General features: G+C 39.0%; 1 protein-coding gene across 4 annotated transcripts; it reads right to left on the reverse strand.

Annotated features, from left to right (window-relative positions):
- Positions 1 to 231: 231 nt before the first annotated feature.
- gab3 (GRB2 associated binding protein 3) lies at positions 232 to 13862 on the reverse strand. Of its 4 annotated transcripts, none has more exons than XM_068601421.1 (11): positions 13674 to 13862; positions 11696 to 11928; positions 8933 to 9233; positions 6846 to 7002; positions 6285 to 6745; positions 6037 to 6086; positions 3523 to 3766; positions 3096 to 3186; positions 2789 to 2873; positions 1684 to 1803; positions 232 to 999 (listed from the first exon to the last, which is right to left on the reverse strand). In XM_068601421.1, the coding sequence occupies exons 2-11, from the start codon at positions 11864 to 11866 to the stop codon at positions 883 to 885; spliced, it is 1797 nt and encodes a 598-aa protein (XP_068457522.1). In that variant the 5' UTR covers positions 11867 to 11928; positions 13674 to 13862; the 3' UTR covers positions 232 to 882. The 4 variants fall into 4 exon arrangements, with proteins under 4 accessions (XP_068457522.1, XP_068457521.1, XP_068457520.1 ...); XM_068601420.1 differs by having other exon boundaries at positions 232 to 1002; XM_068601419.1 differs by having other exon boundaries at positions 3523 to 3769.
- Between the last annotated feature and the right edge of the window lie 1357 nt (positions 13863 to 15219).

Genomic DNA, 15219 nt, shown 5'->3' on the forward strand with positions numbered 1-15219 from the left:
AATAAGTCTAAAAAATATATTATTGCCGGCATCTATCTGGGTCAATGGTTTTATCTTTATGTATTACACATTTGGATGAGATGAGATATTTTTCACAGGTTGAGGTGTAGTAGAAATAAATTGCTGAGTTGTGTCATCTGTGAAGTAAGGAAAGTGTCTTAACAGAGGTTCAAATTATTATTTAAAAAATATATAAACTTTATTTATACTTAACAGCGCATAGACATTAGAAAATGGGGAAGAAACACACAAGAGAGAAAAGACATAATTAAATAAATAACCAAAACAATAAATTAAATCAAATTAAATAAAAAAAACAAACATTGACATTGTTCATGACAACATATAATGATGGTTTGCCTGCATTTAATTTTGACTGATGGATGTGATATTCAGCTAGAATTAAAATGTCATCTCTCATATCTCTTAAAATGAGTATAGACAACATCTTCAAGCATCAAATTGCGTTGGTATGTTCACGAAACAACGTCTGTGACTTGTGTCCAGAATATCCTGGAGTTATTACAGCACCAAAACAAGTGAAAAACATGAAAAGCATTGTCACAGAAGGAGCGGAAATGTCATCAATAAAATATTTGTCTTATTTACATTCACATACATTTACAGCAAGTGTTTATTTAAAATTTAGTAAAACGTGATGCTACAGTAAAAATAGATACAGGCCAAAATCTGGTATTATTTACTATATTGATCTACTGAGTTAAACGTTTTTTTCAGTGCAATTTTGTGTTTCCACCCCATATACAAGCATCAAGCTGCTTACCAACTCTTTTACTTTTATTTCAAAGTGCGTTTCAATTAGTTTTCTGGTTCACCGCGCTGGTGTTCTTGTTGGTCTTTTCCCCAGCATGTTTGTTCCATTTATGTTTTTGACTGTCGGACATCTGTCCACTCCATTTTTGTGCTTTGCAGCGCCTGAGTCTTCTTCTCATCCACCTGCACGTAATCTACTCTGTGCTCATCGAACAGAGATGGCTTCTGCTGGACAAAGACAGAAAGAGATGAGGAAATGGTGAGCGACATGTTTTCAACATGAACATTGTGCTGCTTTACACGTAAAAGCAGACAATCACATTGATCAATCACGACTGATGTTAAGTGTACCGTTGAACTCTTAATGTACAAATCTTTGGGATCATATATTTGATTTCTCATTTCAAGTCATGTTGTGCAACATGCAATTCAGCGTTACCATGATAATAGCAGTAAACTGTGTACATATATCACAATAATCTGGTTTTAAATTAGGCTTATAGACAAGTTGTTTGTGTTTTTTTTACCCTTTGGAGTGAGCATTTAGTAATAATACAGGTCAGTGGAGCTAATAGGAGGTTGTGACTGTCATGTTACACCTCTGCTGAGTGGGGGCTGGCTGAGCTGAAGTTTAAAGATCATTCATGTGTGCTGTAAGCTGTTTCCTCTCCATTTCATGAATGCATTTGTTTTGCAGAATGCCTCAGCAACACCAAATAAGGTGGTAAAGGTTAGTAACATCAAGTCTTATTATGAGTTAAGTCCAGTTAAGAAGAGTCAAGAAGTCTGTTACTGTCGACAGAGGCGACAGTTACACAATGGTGCAAAACACTTAGTATGTATCTGAAGATGATTGTCTTCATAATAGCAAGACAGTTAATTTCTGTCATTTATCTGATCAAAACATACCTTCTGTACAGGAGAGGGAGATGCAGAATTGAAATCCAGTGACAAATAGTCAAGGTTTGAGCTTCTCAGCCAGGGTTGAGCCGCTCCTTCAAAGGGGAGACAGAAATGTTGCCTTGACTCCTGTCAGAGAAAGGATGAAAAAAAGACCTTACTGAATCACCAGTGTTGCCAGGTAAAATGATCAGAGATATGTTCATATGCGCTGCATTGTCAATAATTAGATTAAAAAACGGTGGCCTGTGGTTGATTGAGTTTAGGAAAACTACTTGTGTCCAGAGTGCATCCACTGGCAGCCTGTCAGTATGTTTGACTAATGTGTTTTATTCATAACTCTTGACTTTATTCTAGGAAGAATCAATTAAAAATTCACCATTTCCAGGAGCAGCCTTGTGCAACATCACACTGTCAAATGCTCACTCCCTAGAAGGTCCCCAGTGTGATTACAGTTTGCTGAGCAGAACATTTTAGAAACACACAGTCACTTTTCACACCCACATTCTTGGCTGTGTGGAGATTCAAGCACATTTTCCCACTCATAAATGGTCAGAGAATTAAAAGACTGTAGGATTTAGTTCTTTTTTTAGTATTCTGGAAATTAAAAAGTAGCAGAAGAATTACCTAGAAATGAATTCAACAGTGAATTAAAGATTTCAGCCCACATGATGGATATTAAGACAGTTTCATATTGCCACGTTTAGAAAGCAGATCTGCCCAACCACTGCAATATTATCACAATATGAGTGATAACATCGATTTACATTTTGTGAGGGAAGGTGAAAAATGAATGATTCATTATGTTTACAGGAACGAGAAAAAGGTGGGCTGACTGAGCTAAACAATACATTAGTATTGTATTACCATTAGAGCTCCATCCAATTATCAATTATTATCAATAATGTCTCCGTGTTTAACTAAGGACAGTTAAATCCATTTTTATGCCATGAATGGGTCATGTTCCTTAATATAATTTTAGTGCAATAACATAAACTCAAATGCATGTTAAATGCCTGATTCAGTCTCTGCTATAGAGAAAGGTGAGCATCAGTAATCAAGTCAGGGACGTATGTCTTGTTTAAAATGTGTGGCCACGGCTGTAAATAGTTACCATTGCATTGCAGTTTGTGTCTTCATCTCTTGGAATGTCTCCGTTCTCAAGTCTTCTTTCAAGGGGTGAACGGTTCACTGAAAAGCTGCAATAACACAATAAACACAAAAGACTGTCAGATCAGCAGCTAGCTTTGAAATATCTAGAAAAATAAACTCAGAAGCAGGACATTATTGTTGAGCTGGGTTGGCATATTTATGACCAAGGTAAAACATTTGATTTAACTTGTAATAAAGTAAATGGCAGTAATGTAATCAACACATAAGACTGGAACCTTAAAAGGGTAAAGAGACTTTTTCTCTCTCACCAGGATTCTGTCATCGCTCTGCTCAAAGGAAGATGAGTGGGGCACTCTGTGATGGTAGAAAGGCCTCTCAAGTCAAGAGGTGGAGGTCGAGCTGTGAACCCAGAAAAGGACAGAGTTACTGGATTGGTTGTAATAGCCTAACATGCCACGGAAAGGCCCGTTTTCAAGAGGTGACGGGTAGTAAAGATCACTGTGTGGAAAAATCTGTGTATCTGATATCTGCATGAATCCTGACATTTCATGCGCATATCCACGCATATGACTATTTGACTTTTGTAAACCCTTTTCAAAGTGCAACAAAGATCACATAATCAGATACATCACAGTGAGGACCTCCAGCCACGCAGCTGATTAACTGAGTAGAAATAAAAGCTCAGTTTTCCACACAATGTCCAGAGAGGTAACATGAACCAATCAGGGCTCTAACCTCTCCTCAGGCGAGGCTTTAGATGCCGGTGAACTGGTGGCGGAGGAACATCTCCAGGTTGACACGTCAAATCGAGAGGGGTGGAGGGCTCAGTGTTGCCGTTTGTATTGGGGAAGCTGATTGTCCTGGGGCTCATAGGGATATAGCCATCACCTTCGATGGTGATAACAGCGGGAGTCGGGGAGGTCATGGGGACGTATGACTCGTCCTGGTAGCTTAGAACCCGCGGGCTTTTCAAACAAGGCTGCTGAAAGACAAAGTTTTATGAGACCAGACAAGTTCACTTTCTTGTCATTGTGGTACATGTTTCTTAAGGCCAATGTTTGTCAAATCTTTGGGTGCTGATAGCATTTTTCAAATTATCTTATGAAATCATACTTTTCCACTCGGTGCTAGAGTTGTTAATTCTCCAATTCTATAATTCTTTTTCAAGAGAATAGTATGACACATAAATGAGTTAGATGAGCATATCGAACCGTTCGTTCACCTTGTCTTTGAAAACAGGCGTTGTGCCAGAAAAACAAAAAATTGCGAAAGTTATTCTTTTGTTTAAAGCAGGAAACCCATGTTTCAACAACTTTAGACCCATATCTGTATTGACTTGTTTTTCAAAAACACTAGAAAAGATTGTAAAAAAAAGGATATTGTTTCATATAGAGTCAAATACAATTATTTACAAACACCAGTATGGTTACCGTGAAAATCATTCAACATATGGCTTTACTTGACCTTGTTGATAAAGTTATCAATGCACTTAACAATAATGAATACATTTGCAGAATTTTCATTGACCTTTCCAAAGCTTTCGAGCGTGTAAACCATAATATTCTATTGGAAAAGCTGAATGAATACGAATTTCATGACATTGCATACAAATGGTTAAAAAGTTACAATGCCAACAGAAGACAGTTTGTTTGTGTTAAAGGTTGTGACTTAAACAAAGCTAGACTAATATGTTGAGTTCCACAGGGGTCCATTCTTGGTCCATTATTATTCCTGCTTTTTAATAATCATTTGTTTAACGTGTCAAAAAGTATTTTTTCGGATAATGTTTGCAGGTGACACAACCCTAGTTCTTTCTCATTCAAATTAAATGATCTGACGACGGAAGCTAATGCTGGTTTAGCTGCCTCTGCTACATGGATTAAATTTTAGTTACAAAAAATCTTACTTGAAGGATTTGACTGAAATTAAAATTGAATCTCTTGAGATGCCTAAAAGTCATCTACAAAATTTCTAGGAATTATTATTGATGAAAGTAAACATATTGACTGTGTTAGTAATAAAATAAACAAATCTATTAGAATCAGGAAAGAGGGTTAAACATCTTGTCTCTGCAAACTGTCTCCTTATTATTTATTACAGTTTAATTCATCATTATCTTTCATATTGCAATATAGTACTTTTCCTACTTCTCTAAAAAAAATGTTGGTTCTCCAGAATCGTTTTGTTAGGATTGCAACACAATCACAGTCTCACATGTCAGCTGCTCCTTTATTTCACAAACTGCTGATTTTTACTATTTATCACATTCATAATTCTTTAACTTGCATGTTAATGTATAATACAACTTTAGGTGAGAGGAATATTCCTGATCATTTCAAAACCTTCTTCAAAGTCAATTCACAGATACATTCTTACCTAACCTGTGAATCTTCACATCTTCTTCCTCCTAACTTACTGACAAGCAGAGGCACATTTTCTATTAGATTTAGGAGAACCAAATTATGGAATGACATTCCTATCTAACGAACAAATGTCCGTCTAAAAAATGTTTTTTTCTTTTTAATTTGCTAAAATAATGTCTAATTGCTGTTTTGTAATGGTTTTTGTATGTATTAGTATTCATGTCTTTCTTGTTTTAGGTGTTATATCTACATTTTTAGTTACCATTGCTTAGGAAATGCCACAGGCGTATTATCCAATATCCATGAACAAACCCAAGCCATGCTTACTTTTATGTTCACACATGCACACAGACTTCACATAATTACATTATTTTCTTTCTTTCTTTTGTTGTCTATATGCATTTCATTTTATGTTTGTAATTTTGTAACATTTTCAATATTATATAGGTGGAGGCTTCAAACAAGCCCAGTTGGCTTTTTGTTTCTTCCTGCGCTGTTATTTAATTTTCTGTTATGATTTTTTATTGTATTGTTTGAATTGTGCAAAAAAAAAACATTTTTTTAAATACCTCTTACTCTCTATGCCTGTCAGGTACATATGACGCTCCAGCAAGCTGAGCTTAGCACAAACACTGGAAACAGGGGTAAACAGCTAGCCTGGCTCTCTCTGTTGGTAACTTTATCAACCTCCTGTACGAATTAAGACAAATAAATCTTGTTTGGAGTCAGCTCGGCGTCTCCTGGCGGTACACCACAGAGTTGTGAAAGTGGTATCAATGTTCTCATCTAACTTTCAGCAGGAAAACAGATAAGCATATTTCCAGAAATGTCAAGGTTTTTTTCATGTAAATTCTTTAATTTTTTCTGCTATTGATGATTCACTTACCAGATTAAGACTCTGCCTCCTGTTCCTCATCGCTCTGCTGTCGGCATTTGCTAACAAAAAAAAAAAGATGTAAAGATGTATGATTGGAAAATGACGTTAGTGGACATTCTCAGCTTGTACAATCAGCTCTTGTCAATATGAAAACATATGATGCTTCGTTATTAGAGCACCAGGATTAGGATTGATTTAGTTTAGCCCAGTTTTTGTATCATGCGTACTGCGAGACCGCTTTCCTATTAAGGACATACCTATTCTGAAATGGTCCAGGCCTGACAAAGAAGTCCTCCGGGGAAATAACGGATTAAGGTTCGAGAAATGCTGCACGCTCGTTGCCTTTAGCCTGTGAGCTCCATCATCGGTGAGCTGTTCTGACAGGTGATTAGACTTCGGTGGCAGCGGAGGAGGCGTTTGCCTGTCATTCGTTGTCTCGCACGACGCAGCAGAATACGGTTTGTCAAACTTGAAGACGCTTGCGGCACAGTGACGTAGTGGAGATGATGAAGATGACGGCAGAGACATGGAGGTGCATGGAGCGCTGAACGGAGGGTTAGTCGACCTTGCATGGAGGAGAAGAGACGGACTTGGGCTGGCATGAAAGATGGAGGATGAAGAGGAATTGGTGTACAGAGGTGAGGGGACGATGTCCTTGAAGGCTTCGTCTGATGACTTCTGCTCCAAAGAGATCTCAGAGTTTGAAAAGCTGTCATCTCTACACATATGAGGGGGGTAAATGAAAACATTGCATTAGTTAAACATATACTACTCCCGTCCTTTCGTCTTGTGCCAAAGGTTTTACTGATCGTACATACCTGCTCGTGCTTACACTCCCCGTCTCGCACTGCGAGAGGAAGAGGTAGTCCAGCGGGTGACTGGAATCCGGCTGGCTGGATACAGACACTCGATCCGAGCTGTCGGGACATGGATGTATTGATGTGGGGGTGTGAGGAAAGCCTTCTTCTGAGCTCTCTGTTGACAACAAGCAGAGCACAGAGCTTGTAGTTTTCTGAAAACATTAGGAAGGAGTGATAATGAAAACTGCCATCATGCTGACACAAAGGGCGGGCCAAAAGGTGCAAACTCGAAGCAAACACACAAGCAGTTTTCTCCCAGCCTGCACTCAAATATTCAATATATGGTACTGTGAATGAAGCAGATGATTTTTGAAAAGAGGAATGATACTATTTTTTTGTTGCAAGGCACCTTGAAAGTCGAGCACTGCTGCCTCTTTTGTTTATAAATCCTCCAATCTTTTCGTCAGATTGGCTCTCCTTCAGAAATGTGTTTCATTCCATTTCACTCAAGGCCACTGAGTCAAGGCTCTCCCTGCAAAATCATGTGCATGTGTGTGCGTGTGGGGGGGGAAGGCGGGGGGCGGAGGTAGGAGGAGGGATAGGGAGTGGATCCCAAAGTCTTGCATGTTCTCAGAAAACATTTGCTACTCGTAATAGAGGTTTGTGTTCTCGTGTGGGTGCAGAACAACCTTTTATACTCTTCTGCAAAAATTATGAGGCGCTACGGCACAGAAGCCTTTTGAGATCCAGACAGTCCTGCTCTCTGAAAACCCTTTAGAGCAATATAACATTGTTCTGTAACAATCAAACAATATGTATGGGAGCATTTAAGTGAGTGTAATTTAATTTTGCATCATACTCGACTACCCGTGTGTGCTTTTCTGAGAGCGTGTGAGATTTACGGTAACGTGCAGGGCAGCCTATCAGCAACATTGCTCTATCTCACTCACACAGAGAACTGTGTTCTAACAGACAAGTCTCGAGGTTTCCTCACAAAAGATCACAGTAGAGCAAAGGTCGCAGCAGCATCACTCTGACAATAGATTGATAGAAGCAGAAGAAGAAGTTTAAATAGAGAAAAGTGTCAACACCATAACAATACAGAGGCTACTGGTCAATTAAAGGCATTACAAGTGATAGAAAGATATTTAGCATGTTAAAGTAAAATAAAACAAAAATCTCATTATTCATCTGTTATTTGAATTGGACCTCGGCTCCCTGTCTATCTCTATCTGCTGTTATCTCCTCTCATCTCAGCTGGAATTATTAAACAATGCGCCTATCTAAATGAAGTTCCACTCCAAAGGAGTTGTGTTAACATATTTCTATATTTCTAATAGTAACCTTTTAGGATAACGCAACATCTACTTGTTATTGTTGCTGATGCTGTCAAAAAAACACTGAGTGTGATTTGCATCTCATGGTTTTAACCACAATGTGATGACGGATATATCAAGTGTTTTTTTCACTTTCAGGGAAATATATCTAAAAAGGGCACAGCTCTGTATCAACCACACCTTAGTCAACGGACTTTTCAGCTGATAAAAATGTTTTTGACATCTGCCACTCCAACGAGAAGGATCATTTAGATAGATGGAAAGTAACTTGTTCAAATTTCGATGTTCCCCTCAAAAAAAAATGCTTCGCGCTCTACCACAGAAACCAAAAATAATAAAAACAACGTGAATCCAGAAGATTTGTATGCATAATGTTATGTATATCCCCTGAAACTGCCCTCTTTAGCCTCCATTCGTATTAAAAATTAAGTACTTTAGGTTTGACAAAGTATGAAAACTCAACCTATGACAACTATGGATGTTTTCCACAAGACAAAAGAAATTGAAATTTGAGGACTTCAGTAAACCGCAATCTCAAATTTGAACCCTCACTAGTGTGCGAACCACCGAGCAGCAAATAAACTGTTTGTTTTGACCTCTTTCTGAAGTTTTATTTTCAGTTCGCCACTTCCTGCGTAGGGTCGAGTGACACCAACGTCTTCTGGACAAGCAGGGTGATGAATCGGCTGAATTGCAACCAGTGAATGAAATGCCCTTCTGTTTTACACCAGTACTTTGTGAGTACTAGTAGTCCTGCTGTTTATTTACCTGCATCCTCCAGGCTCCCAAACTGGCAAATTTGACTGATGTTACTGATCCAGCTGTTCATCTCCTCCTCAGTTTTGGCCACCAGGTAAAAAACACGAAATGAGGTCTTGACCACAAAGAGGTGCTTCCCATGGAAGTCTCGCTTTATCCTGAGCTGCCCGTTCAGCATCTGGACCTCACACTCTCTCAGGTCGATGGTGCGGATCGGCTTTTTGGAGTTATTACTTTGGTAGTACTCCAGCACATCAGGATTGCCGCTCATGCGGCCTCTTCGAAGCACAAACCAGCGTTTCCTCCATGCCTGCATGAGAAAGGGAGCAAACGGTTCATTATGGAGTTTTAAGTGTATCCTGACTGCGTAGTATTGTTCACAGTCCTGCATCGTCTTTCTTTTCCCCATCCACCTCCATTTGATTAGTCACGACCCGTTTTAGGAATAAGATCACAGCTCCTGCTTACAACAGCGAACTTTAAACTGTTTTTTTTTTAAACTTTTGATTTGTTCAGTAAGCGGAACCTCAACTCAAATTTCCCAGCAGTACAGAGAAGAGGAAGTTGTATTTAGCAGAAAATGTCTTACACACCGAAAGAATTATTTGTACTTGGTCAGTTCTTTTTACTGAGGACTTACTTGAAACACTGAAACAGGTATATATATATATATATATATATATATATATATATATATATATATATATATATATATATATATATATATATATATATATATATATATATATATGTATATATGTATATATATATATATATATATATATATATATATATAAATATATATATATATAGTTCCTGAGATCTACTTGTAATATGTTAACATCCGACTCGTAGCGCAGGTGTCATATTTTATATGACAAAATAGCAACAATCAAAACAGATTCTAGTGATTCTAGTTTTGTGGCGATGTGTGCATTGTCGGGGTGGAGGCTTGTCCTCTAATTTTGTGGTGTGAACTTGAAACAAAACCTTTTCTTTTTTCTCACAAGTCAGTTGGTAAAATGTGTTTATACCAGGAAATGGTTAGACACGCCACACTTACCACGAATAACACAGTTTAAGAGGAAACCGTAACTAATTCCATAGGTGTTTTGAACGTGGAAAGTTTGAGCTCTGAAAAATAAGTTGTATTGTCAATATAGTCAAAGTAGAAGCGGCTCCCGTGTTTGTTTGTTTTCTAATTTTCTCGTCGAGACAGAGCACTTTAGGAGTTTTCACTGTTTTCCTAAAGTCAACTTCTAATCTTTTCTTGCTGTTACCTGCAGGCCGAAACCCATATTTTCTCTCACTGTGGATACCATGCATGTTTAATACAGTCCAAAAAAAAGAACAACCACGCTCAAGCTGAGGTTTGATATTCTCAACACTCTGAAACAGAAGAGACATTTTTCATCACACACATCTTGACTTGTCATAGTAGCAAAAGCACAGGTGTTACTATAACAATAACGATGGCTCAGGTCTATTTAAGACTCCCAGTAAGTCATGACAGAGTTACAGTGAGCTAGAATAAACAACGTCAGGAGCCTAAAACTGAAGCAGCTAAATGGAATTCATCCATCCTTGATTGTGCTTTTTCTCCTGTGACGTGTCAAAATGTTTTCAGAGAAAAAGGTCTTTGCATTTAGAGGTTAAAAAAAACTATATCTACCTCCTCAAAATTATTGAACGTATGGTAACAGTACTTAGCATAAGATATTCAATGTTTATCTTTAGAATCTAATTCATAAGAATTACAATATTTTCTCTTAATATTTTCCTTTTACTGTGTGACCTTGAGGAATGGACTGTACATTAAAGAAAACAGTGACATAAGGATTTTAGAATAAAACATGTGTCCCTTAAAGGTGACAGTGACAATAACGTAGTTTTGTCTTGTGTGAGTAAGAGCCACGGTGGAATGCAGCAACTAAACAAGCCCTTTAAGAACATCAACAAAACCCTCTACAATGTTTCCTTTAAAAGTGAATGCTGCATGAAGATTTTCATAGAGCAGCATGCAGTTAACCGAGATATGTGACAGCATGTGCTTGACATTTGAATACTGAGTCAGATAGTGCGCCTGTCCTAACAACACATGTGTTTACTTTGTTCTCTGGAACCTACAGGATTTGCATAGTGTGCTAAAATAAGTTTCTGTTTACTGCTCCAAGACCCCATCATTGCACAGCTCCCACCCACCCTGCACTGCACTGGTGTTGACAAATTGCCCTCCTCCTCTTTCTCCATTGGTACAGAGGAAGTGCTAACAGCCGTCATAAAGTCGGACTATTTCTGCTTGTCACTTAAGTCTGTCTGACTGACATTACTTCCCATGTTTCACAATGCACAAACACACATACACAGAACCAGCATTATCACATGACCTCTCCCCAACAACCACAAAACACTGCTGTCCGTGTAAGCAATTACATGTACTTGTTGTAAGGGTCATTTCCATGTTGCCTGAAGTACATCTGCAGCCTGTAACATATATTGTTATTGTTGTTATAACTATGGAGTGCATCACAAGCAGAAGTGTAATTGTAGAAACGAGGAAGACGACGTAAAAGGAGAGGGAATTACAGCTCAGTTTAACAAACGCAGACAAACCGACAGTATGTTTCTAAATCATCATTCCACACCGTATCGCGCACACACACACACACACACACACACACACACACACAAGACGAGGCTCAGCAGCACAACCTGACATTCTTAGTGCTGGCAGAGGACATAAACAAGTGTCCGGTGTGTCCTCCTACTCACAAATCTCTTTAATTTCTTCTCCGGGGGGGATTTGATGAGCCAGCCGGTGCAGACCACATCCCCAGCACTCATCTTGACTGCAGAGCGTGTCGTCCTCACGGTGGTTGCTGCTGCTGCTGCTGTTGCTGCTGCTGCTTCTGCTGCTGTGAAACTGAGAGCACTGCGAAGCATATCCTGTGTTCTGGTATTCAGCCTAGCCACTCCAAAAGGAGGAAGTCGAAAAATTGATCACACTGACAGAGAGAGAGAGAGAGAGAGAGAGAGAGAGAGAGAGAGAGAGAGAGAGAGAGAGAGAGAGCATTATGTGTTTATTTTTCCCATGTGGATGGGGCTGTTGGCTATAATGCTCCACATGATGAGGTTTGACAGGTTTAAGGATGAGGTTGTATTGAATGCTTAATCACATGCTGTTAAAAGACCTTTTCTTGTGTTTACTGAACGTGTTACAGTTTCCATTTTTGCTGTTATCATGTTGTGCGTTTGTGTGCCCGATGAGGTTTCTGAGCTCCACACTAAAACCAGAAGTGGGTTTTAAGAGCGGGTAACTGATTCCAACATCAACCTGCTGCACCTCTTTAGTGCCTAATGATAAACAGACAAGGGCTCATTTGAACATGAGCTTTCAGGTGCAGAAAGTTGATAAGGTGAATTTAAAGATTAATGGACCATGTTGCTGAACAGATTTAAAAAGTAACTTGATCTCATGTTAGAGTCCCACTTTACTTTCCTGAGAAACTTGGTAAGAAAGGCTGCAAATGCAAACTAACGCATTCACATTTAAACTCGTTGGAGGCTCTTTGCCCTTTTATGATGCAAATAGTTTTACACATTAGATGAACTTTTCACATTTTGTAACTCCTTAGTCACAAGCATTTTCTACAACAATCACGCCGCTTGATGATAAACAACCATACAATTCCAATTTTGCATAGGAAGAAGATGAAATTCCAACACTGACGTATTTGTGAAAAAAAAATCATGACAGACTAATAAACATATCCATTATTGCCTATAAATAGTAGTCTCCTAAGATGCTGATATGGCTGGCGGTAGGCTATTTCTCAGAGTGTCTGTCTCTGTAACTGCATCTATGAGGAGCTGTGTGGCCATTCCACTGATGGAATCCATTATGGATCATATTTCTCTAACGCCGATGTTGAAACAGATTTAAAAGAGTCAAGTAGTCGCTGCTTATGATGCTTGTCATTGAGTTTCGTAGTATTAACGTGTAAATGTAGTTTAATTCCAGTTTACAGAAAACTACTGGCTACTATTGTATGGTTTTCTCAGAAAGTTGCTGAAGGATTTGTCCAGTTAACTATAGCAAAATGACAACTATGACTTCCAGGGGAAATGACTGATAATGCAACATGTTGCTGGAGAGAGACGACACTGAACTGTTACTTTACGTAAAAAGTCTATCAGATCACTGTGATGAAGCAGCAGCAGTAAAAGCTGTAGAAAATCGATGCAATTGTGTATTCACAATAGTATTGTAAAATACTGTAAAGTTAACCTTTTCACCAACTGTTTATCACAAACCTAAAACATTTAATAAAACGTTTAAATTCACATAGATGTAAAAACAACATCTAATGCAGAAGTTTATTTTGCAGTCTGTTACATGACTGCATCCTACATTAATTTAGTTACTTCATAGTATATTAAACTACACTGAAGACTGACTACTATGGTATGAATAAGTAGACAAAATAGTTAGATGATAGTGATATTACACTCTAAAAAATATTTCCAAATAATCATTGTTTGATTAAAAGCAAATCACATTTTGTTCTCTCTCCATTTGCTTTTGGGTTAGGATTAGCTTCCATGTTTTAAATCTGCTGAATTGACAATCTTCTCGTCTAATTTCCGACATTGGCAGTATGAGCAACGTTTAAACGCAGCTGGTTACATAATATCAGACAGAAGGACAGCCGTATGACTCCAACAGAGCCGTTCATGTCAGCTCACTCACCATGAGGCTCGCTGTGCATGAAGTGACATCGTGCCCACCCACAGCCGCCACATGTCATCGAGACTTCTTCTGATTAGGCCATAGACACTCAGCAATAACACAGTAACAGCTCCAGCGATGCGCATCAACAGTTCCGCGGTAACGTTCAAAACGTGGAAGTGGCTGTTGTTCACACGTCACGGCTGTGGCCGCGCCCCTGCAGCTCCAACGGTTCCCGTGTTTACGTCTCCCACGCGTCTGTGTGTGCGTGCGCGCGCGCGCGTGCGCGTGGCTCCGCTTCGCTCCTGGTTCGCGGTCTGTTGTCAATTAGCTCAACACCTGTCCCCAGTCTGCACACCTGCTTCTCATCAGCAGTAATTCGTGAGCCCCGTCTCTTCCCGCCGCCAGCGCCAGGTCACTGTTTCGGATACCGGGGTGTAGTTAGGGTCTTCGCCTAAACCGTCGAGCCTGGTCAGCACTTCTCCTCCACAACCACCACCACCACCCGCTTCCCCTTGGTTCCTTTAAATAAACGTTCTTACCTCCACCAACTCCTTGTCTGTGTCCCGCGTTTGGGTCCACCTGTACCACACCACAACAATATCTGTTGAGTTAGTATTCGCCCTCTTTCCACCAAAGCTCCACATTGGTGAGTTCATCCGAAAACCTTCCACGTTTCTTTAGTCAGATGTGTTTGCAGTATAGGGGGCCGTCATCGAGATGTGTAAGCAGCACTATAGATTATAGAATATATTATAATAAACTTTAAATATATCAAACTATCACAACTGGAAAATAAAATATTACCAACGGATGACACGCAATATATTAAACATAAGTGTGCAGCATTATTGCATTTGTTGATCAATCAAATGAGGTAGATGAAACGTTTCAATAATTTGGAGAGAAATCTTCAAACCTCAATTGATTCTGTGATGTCAATAAGATTAAGCGCAACATTAGCACGTAAATGTAACCAGATGCAGCCAATGCAACTTTATAAATTAATTACAAAATAAACGCATTAAGATGACAACTAGTAGCCCTCAGATATAATTATGCACTTCAAACATAACATGTGCACTCATTATGCACTGGAATATCTGTCTCCTGAAAGAGAAACTCAGACCTGCTGTATAATAAATGTGGGGTGCTTATTTTCATCTCTCTCTCTCTCTCTCTCTCTCTCTCTCTATAGATATATATAGATATATATAGATATAGTGATTGAAAAAATGTTTGACACACATGTTTTCAAATGTATTTTATGTTAACGAAAAATTGACTTTATTTTGGGGATCAGTGCTCTTTTTGTTAATTTTAGGTAGATCAGTGTCGGATTCAGTCCAGGCCAGTAGGGGGCAGTGGCAGAGCGTCTGAACTCAGGGAAGGTCTGATGAGGGTTTTGAGCGTTGACTTCACCGATGGGCGGAGCTTGTGTTTTGCGACGTTTGTCTTTCTGTTACACGCTCGAATGAAATAAATGATCACACAAAGTACAACCTATCTGGATATATTAGGCTACTTTGTGTCATATCGTATTAAGTTCCACCAAGTACAAAACAAT

The sequence above is a fragment of the Clinocottus analis genome, unplaced genomic scaffold (assembly GCF_023055335.1).
Source record: "Clinocottus analis isolate CAN_PGR_092001 unplaced genomic scaffold, fCliAna1.0.p SCAF_5, whole genome shotgun sequence".
Lineage (NCBI taxonomy): Eukaryota > Metazoa > Chordata > Actinopteri > Perciformes > Cottidae > Clinocottus > Clinocottus analis.

What these genes read in the sequence shown, in the direction of transcription:
- gab3 (XM_068601418.1), bottom strand. Translation starts at nt 11,866, where the DNA reads ATGCTTCGCAGTGCTCTCAGTTTCACAGCAGCAGAAGCAGCAGCAGCA. An exon ending in GGAGGCAGAGTCTTAATCTG is followed by an intron (nt 3,770 to 6,036) that starts GTAAGTGAATCA and finishes TTTGTCTTTCAG; the next exon opens with CAGCCTTGTTTGAAAAGCCC. An exon ending in ACACAAACTGCAATGCAATG is followed by an intron (nt 1,804 to 2,788) that starts GTAACTATTTAC and finishes TTTCTCTGACAG; the next exon opens with GAGTCAAGGCAACATTTCTG.